General features: G+C 54.7%; 1 protein-coding gene across 1 annotated transcript; it reads right to left on the bottom strand.

Moving 5' to 3' along the window:
• Positions 1–3,509: 3,509 nt before the first annotated feature.
• On the bottom strand, positions 3,510–5,869 carry PRRT1 (proline rich transmembrane protein 1). Its single transcript, XM_068961038.1, has 4 exons — positions 5,851–5,869; positions 4,400–4,935; positions 3,864–4,049; positions 3,510–3,686 (listed from the first exon to the last, which is right to left on the bottom strand). Exons 1-4 carry the CDS (start codon positions 5,867–5,869, stop codon positions 3,510–3,512), a joined length of 918 nt encoding a protein of 305 aa, XP_068817139.1.
• Positions 5,870–6,619: the final 750 nt, after the last annotated feature.

The following is a 6,619-nucleotide window of genomic DNA, read 5'->3' as shown; positions in this document are numbered from 1 at the left end:
GGTAGCTCAGACTGTAAAGAATCTGCCTGTGATGCGGGAGACCTAGGTTCAACCCCTGGGTTGGGAAGCTCTCCTGGAGAAGGAAATGGCAACCCACTCCAGTATTGTTGCCTGGAGAATTCCAGGTTGCAAAGAGTCAGACTGAGTGACTTTCACACCTAGCATGGTCCACATGTTCCACAGGCACCAGAGGAATGCTTATAAATACAGAGTTTGGAGAATGTTCTACTCAACTTGGACTGTTAACAGAATACCATAAACTGGCTATCTTATAAACAGCAGAAGTCAATCTCTCAAGTCCTGAAGGCTGGAAATTCCAAAATCAAGGTGCTGGCAGATTCAGTGTCTAGTGAGAGCTTCTTTTGGTTCACAGAGTACCTTCTAGCTATGTCCTCACATGGTGGAATGGTAAGGGAACTCTCTGGGGATCTTTTATTAATTAAAACAATTTAAAAAAATCTTTTGACCATGCCACAGGGCATGTGGGATCTTAGTTCCCAGGCCAGGGATCAAACCCATGACCCCTGCCTTGGAAATGTGGTGACTTAACCACCAGACCACCAGGGAAGTTCCTCTGGGGTCTCTTTTATAAGAGCACTAATCCCATCCATGAGGGCCTACCCTCAAAACCTAATCATCTCCCAAATGCCACACTATCACACTGGGGATTAGGGTTCAACAGATGAATTTTGAGGAAACACAAACATTCAGTCTGTAGCAAAGAAGCATTTGGTTACAAATGAGGTCTGAGTTTGGAGTGAATGAGATTTTTCAAGGGAAATTCTCAGAGAAGGAAAAAAACAAGTCCATATATAGATGCTTAAGGCACAGAAGGTAAAAAAAAAAAATAAAAAAACAGGCGGGGAGAGAGGAGGAAGGATAAAGTGAGGTTTGTGTGTGCACAGAGTCGGACACGACTGAAGCGACTTAGCAGCAGCAGCGGCAGAAGGGGAGCAGGTAATATGCCCCTGAACCTGGGAAAGTGGGGAATCCAAGGTGAAGGGACAAACATGGAAGGCTTCAGAGAGGCAGTGTACTGTGAAAATACCTTGGGTTTTGGCTGCTGGTAACTTTGGGTCATTGAATACTGTTTGAAAAAACAATTTCAGTAATGTTTGGATTGGAAGCATATTCCAAAGGGTTAAGAAGCAGTGGGTATGAGGGAAAGACATTTCTGACAACAGTACACCCTATTGAACGGAGGTGGGAGAGGGGAGGGTGGGGCTGGAGGCGGTGAGTAGGTAGTGAGGAAGTGCGAACTGCAAATGTAAGTTCTTTTTTCACGAATTCGGGTAAGTAAAGCACAGTAAACCTGAACCGTCCAAAGGAGAACCCACAATCCCATCCTCCTCTCGTGTCTCCTATCACAGTGCATGGCTTCCCGTTTAGATTATAAACTTCGTGAGTTTCAGGGTTTACACCTGCTGTCGGAGATGATGTCTCACCAGCATCCTGCATGGAATTCAGGATGGGACCCTGTCCTGCAGGTGCACAGCTGAAGATACCACGTCCACTGCTTGTCCCCCTCCCCCTCCCCAAGAGGTCTCCTAGGTTGAGGGTAACTAGCCCAGGTAGACGTGTGAGGCTACTGACTTTCTCCCTGGCATTCTGCTTTAGTCAGAATATTTGTGTTCCCTACACCAATACATATGTTGAAATTCTAATGTGCAATACAATGGTATTAGGAGGTGAGGCCTTTGGAAGGCACTTAGGTCCTGAGAGTAGCACACTCATGAATGGGATTAGTACCCTTGTAAAAGGGACCCTACAAGGACTTCCCTGGTGATCCAGGGGTTAAGGCTCCGCGCTTCCAAGGCAAGGGGGTGTGGTTCGATCGCTGAACAGGGGTGAAATAGGATCCCACAAGTCCCGTGGCCAAATAAATAAATAAGAAGATAAACCCCACAGAGCTCCCTAGCCCTTTCTGCCAAATGAGGATACCGTTAGAGAGGGGCCAGGGATCGGTGTACATTTAGAGATCTACAACTCAGAAGAGGGCTTATACCTGACCGTCCTGGCACCTGATCTCAGACTCCCAGGAAAGTTCTGTTCTTTATAAGCCACCTAGTGTCGGTATTTTTGTCACAGCAGCCCGACCCCCGCAGCTCTGTGCTCCCTCTGCCTTGCCTGCCTACACTGGTACAACACAACAAGTAGGGCTCTACCGGGAGTTGTCTGCCACCCTCCAGCCTGTGAGCACGAACAGCTGTGGGCAGCTGGGCATGTTTCCCTACCCCATGCCATCCTATCCTGGGCCAACTTTTTCAGAATACTCTGCCTCCTTTCCTCCTTCCTTCCTGGAATTCTGGGGAGAGATCCCTGGATCTGCTCGAAAATCTTCCTGCAGTCTTAGGTCCAGTCTTGTAGGGAATGGAAAAGGTGTGCTGGGTAAAGCGATGTCTACGAAGAATGGATCCCCAGGTCTTCGCCCGTAGGATTCCCAGGGAAGCCTCTCTTCCCCATCTTTGTGTTTGTCTCTCTGGTGTGCGGGAATCTCTCCACTCACTATTGTCTCTGTCAGTTTTTGTCCGCCCCTCCCCCACGTCGCAGAAGAGGAGATAAGTGAAAGGCGAAACCAAAGGAGCCGGGTCTTTGCTAGTCTTCGGGATTGCGGGTGATAAATCCACTTAATCTATTTAATATTGTCTTTCAGAAATTCACACACACACTCACACACAGATCAGAACAAGGTGAGGACTAATGAGGAAAGGGGATTGGGCTGGCTCCCTCCAGATATTGGAAGGTTTGTACCCTCGGTTCTTTCTGCCCGCTTGCCCACTTAGGGTAGGAGGAAGGGAGTATTTACAGAGAACGGGGACGTAATCTTCATCCCAGGGAGAAGGTTCCGAAACCGGTAACCTCCCAAATCTCATTCCAACCCCCCCCCAAAAAACCCCAAAGTTATAGAGGTCCTGGGATTAGCATGAAAATAGACAGGTATGGAGTGGAGGAGAGACAGAAATGGAAGTGAGGGTGGGGGTTATGGCTAACCTGGGGCTCGGCTCTGACGCCGGGAGAAGTTGTGGAGTGACAAGTATACTGACAACTATCGGGGCGAGGCCTGGCGCCACAAACCCAATCACCGGACTGAATCACCCCGCAGGGAAGAAAAGAAGGCGGAGCCTGCCGACCTGGAGGCGGGGTTTTATCAGAGCCGGGGCGGAATCTATAGAGGAGGCGGGGCTTTAGGGACCAGTTTTCAGGCTGGGGAGCCGTGACCGAGAGAGTTCGGCTGGGGGTGCTGTATTTAGAGGGGGTGGGGGCCTGGAGCGACTGAGGGCCGGGAAGTGGCGTCCCTATTAGTGTGGGTTTTGGCGAGGTTCCTGAGGAACTGGATTCCGAGCGTGCTCGCAAGGCGAGAGTTTCCGTGGAGGCCTAGTTTAGGATGTAACCAAGTCCGGTAGCCCCAGAAGCGGGTGTGCGGGGCGCCCACTGTGGATCCCCGGCTTGACGGCAAAACGTGCTTGGGACGCCGCGGGGCGCAGGGTGGGGCCGGGCCGTGGACGTCCTTACGGATCCCAGTAGTTCTCGTGGTGCTGCGCTGCTATGATGATGACTACGGTTAGGATGGTACAGAGCACCATGGCTGCAATGCCCACCGCCAAGGAGATAAAGGAGAAGTTCCGGGCCTCGCGTGAAGCGATCTCAGCTGACACCATGTCTCCGCGGGCCAAGGCCGTGCGCACCTGCGGGGGAGGGGGAGGGAGAGAAGATCAGAGAGCCGCTACCTCGGCCGCACGCCTCAGCCTCCCTCTAAGATGCTCCCCAAAACGTCCAGCACTCCCTGGGAATAAGAACCTCTTGAGTCCTCCTCTCCATACTCCACCTCCGTCCCCTCCCCCACCCTCACCCCCCCCAAACACCTGCACTGCCTTGAAGATGGCAATGATGCCTGTAGGCCAGAAGCAGCAGATGGTGGTCAGCACCGCGATGGGCATGTAGTCGTGGGGCGGGCGCCTTGGCTCCAGCAGGGCCAGCCCTGGGCCCTGGGGTGGCGGGGGGAGCGCGGAAGTTACTCCTGTTCCCCCCGGGGTCGCGCCTGCATAGGGCTGTGAAAGGAAAGAAGGTTGTGGGGAGAGGACGTCTATCACTCTTACCCTCTCTGAGCCCAGCAGCTTTCCACGTCTAGCAGAGAAAGAAGGTTGTTTTCCTCTTTTAAACCTCCTCTGGACTTCAAGGCTGTTTCCCCTGCCAGATATTGACCTTTGACACCAACAGACCACCCACCCCATTCCCAGCTCTTTCTCTAGTCTTTCCTCTCCCTTGCCCCCAGATCGCCTCCTGGTCCCGTGGTTCTGTTCCTCTTTCCCACCAGTCCCCAGCGTGCCTCCAATTCCATGTCCTGTTCCATCCTTCCTCCAGCCTCCTCCTTCCAGTCCCCTGTCCGCCCTGTACTCACCGTGCCCACCGGGTAGACCGGGACGTAGGCAGTGCAAGGCTGCAGCTGTAGAGGGTAACCGGGGGCTACGTAGCCCCCCAGCGGCAGCGTGCCTACCGCTCCTGTGTGCGTGGGCACCACGAAGCCTGGGGCCTGGGCAGTATGAGAGGGCGCAGGCGGGGGCGGGGCGGCGGCGGCGGGCGGCGGTGGGGGCAGTGGGCCCTCGAAGCGAGTCTCCTGCAGGTAAGGGTCGGGTGGCATGCGGGGCAAGGTAGCGCAGCCGGGTGGGGGCGCCCCAGCGGCCGGGCCAGGCGGGGCATGGTGTGGGGGCCTTGGCAAGGTGGCGGATGACGAGGGACCGCGCTGAGCGGCGGCCCCAGAAGCCAGGCCCCCTGCCCCTAAGCGCGGGAGGGTGGCAGTGCCGGACTGGTGGTAGTGGTGGTGGTGGTGATGGTGCGAGGAAGGGGCTGTCTGTGGAGGCGGGGCAGGAGGTTCGGCCGGGGGCTGGGGGGCATTGTAGGGTGGTGGAGAGGTGTGAGGGACTGAGTCAGGGAGGCCTGGGGACGGTAAGCAGAGGAGCCAGTATGGGGAGAGAGAAGATAGATGAGATGAGGGAGGGGGAGACACAGAGAGGGTCAGGGATGGAGAAAGATAATGGGAGAGACAGAGAGGAGATGAGTGAGAAGCCATCTCTCATTCTTGGGGCAGGAGAGGGGTGGTATCTAGGCCAACAGCCCGTCCCTGCCCCCCCACCCCCCCTTTAATCTAGTTTTGAGGTCATAACTCTCTTCTGCTCCTCTCCCTGCTTCAGCAATGGGCACACAGCTTTAACCTGCAGACCCAAACTCCTATCCCTCTTGGCTTATGGCTGCTTTGGGGTTCGCCTATCTGAGCTAGTCCTGCGTGTGCACATGTGTAGACATGTAACACTTGTGTGAACATGTGCTCAGTCCAACAGTTGTAAAACACATGTAGGATAACATGTTCCACTCTGCCATTCCTTTAGTGAGGAGGTGGGGGGGTCCCCTAGTTGCTCTTGGAATCTCCGAACCTCTTTTAGGGCAGATTAAGAAGGGTCCTCTGGATTTTACTCCCCTGGCAATCCCCATCTGATCATCTCTCCATATTACCCCGCTGGATGTCTCCATGCGGGCCAGCGTTATCTGTCCATCTGTCACTCCCAATGATGCTATCCATGCAGTACCTGGCTGATGCTAAGCCAGTCTTGTACTTCCCTCACCCTCTTAACCTGCCCCCCCCCCACCCATGTTGTTGGCAAGGGACCGAGCCTGAGACTGGCCAGAGGAAAGAAGAGAAGGGAAGGACATAGAAAGAGGAGGGGGCTTGGGGGGAGGGATGTGGAGAGCTGGATAGAAGGGGAATGAAGCAGAACCACCCGCTAGGGAGGGGTAAGGGAGGGGGGTAGTCAGGAGACAGTGGAGAGGGCGAGGGGTTTTGTTGTTGTTTTCTACCTGACTTTTCGGATGACATGCTTGCGCTCTCCCTGGGACAAGATCCGTGCAGCCGGAGTCCAGAGTCGGGGTCCCTGGCTAGCACCGGAGTCTGGGTGCGCAGATTGCGCAGCCGGTAGCAGCGCAGAGATGGAGAGATGAAGACTGTGGCGGCGGGGGGCGGAGGGAAAGCTGAGAGGGGGGAGCTTAAAGGGACCGAGGCGAGGGAGGGGGAACCCTTCAGAGATACCCCCACTTGGTCTCTCTCCGCTTTTGGACTATGTCTCGCCTCCTCTAACCCCGGCATTCAAGCCCCCAGTTTGGGTTCCTTTGGAGTTGTCATGGAAACTGGGAGGCAAGCAAGACCAGGCAAGGCGGGTGGTACTAAGGGAAGGAAGGAGGGAGAAAGAACCCTCTGGAGTCTTCCCCTTCAAGACTGGCTGTAGTGATTATACTGTAGGAGGAAGCGAGCAGGTGCTCAGTGGATTCAGTACCCCAGTTCCCTCTGGATCTTCTTCACCCCAGTCAGCCCCCGCCTCCCCCCTCCCCCTGCCCCACACACACTCAGCCTCTCTCAGAGTCCCTGTAAGATCCCGGGATCTTCTCCCAAATCCTTGGCTCTAGTTTCCCTAACTGTACACAGAGATGCCTGTGTGAGACAGAACCGTAGAAACAACAACAAAAGTTCCCAGGGTTATGATCTCGACCTGCCGCTCTGGCCTGGGAGGAACCCGGAGGTAAAGTGAGAGGCCCCAGTCTATAGTCGTTGGGAGGTAGTAGGGCTTGTGGT

Source organism: Capricornis sumatraensis, chromosome 22 (assembly GCF_032405125.1).
Source record: "Capricornis sumatraensis isolate serow.1 chromosome 22, serow.2, whole genome shotgun sequence".
In the NCBI taxonomy this organism is placed as follows: Eukaryota; Metazoa; Chordata; class Mammalia; order Artiodactyla; family Bovidae; genus Capricornis; species Capricornis sumatraensis.
This window is presented reverse-complemented; position numbering and strand designations above follow the sequence as displayed.

Bases quoted from the DNA above. Each gene is read 5' to 3' on its own strand.
- PRRT1 (XM_068961038.1), bottom strand. The intron at 4,050-4,399 runs GTGAGTACAGGG...TTCCTTTCACAG, and splicing joins CGGTCTACCCGGTGGGCACG to CCCTATGCAGGCGCGACCCC. The intron at 3,687-3,863 runs GTGTTTGGGGGG...CCTCCCCCGCAG, and splicing joins CCATCTTCAAGGCAGTGCAG to GTGCGCACGGCCTTGGCCCG.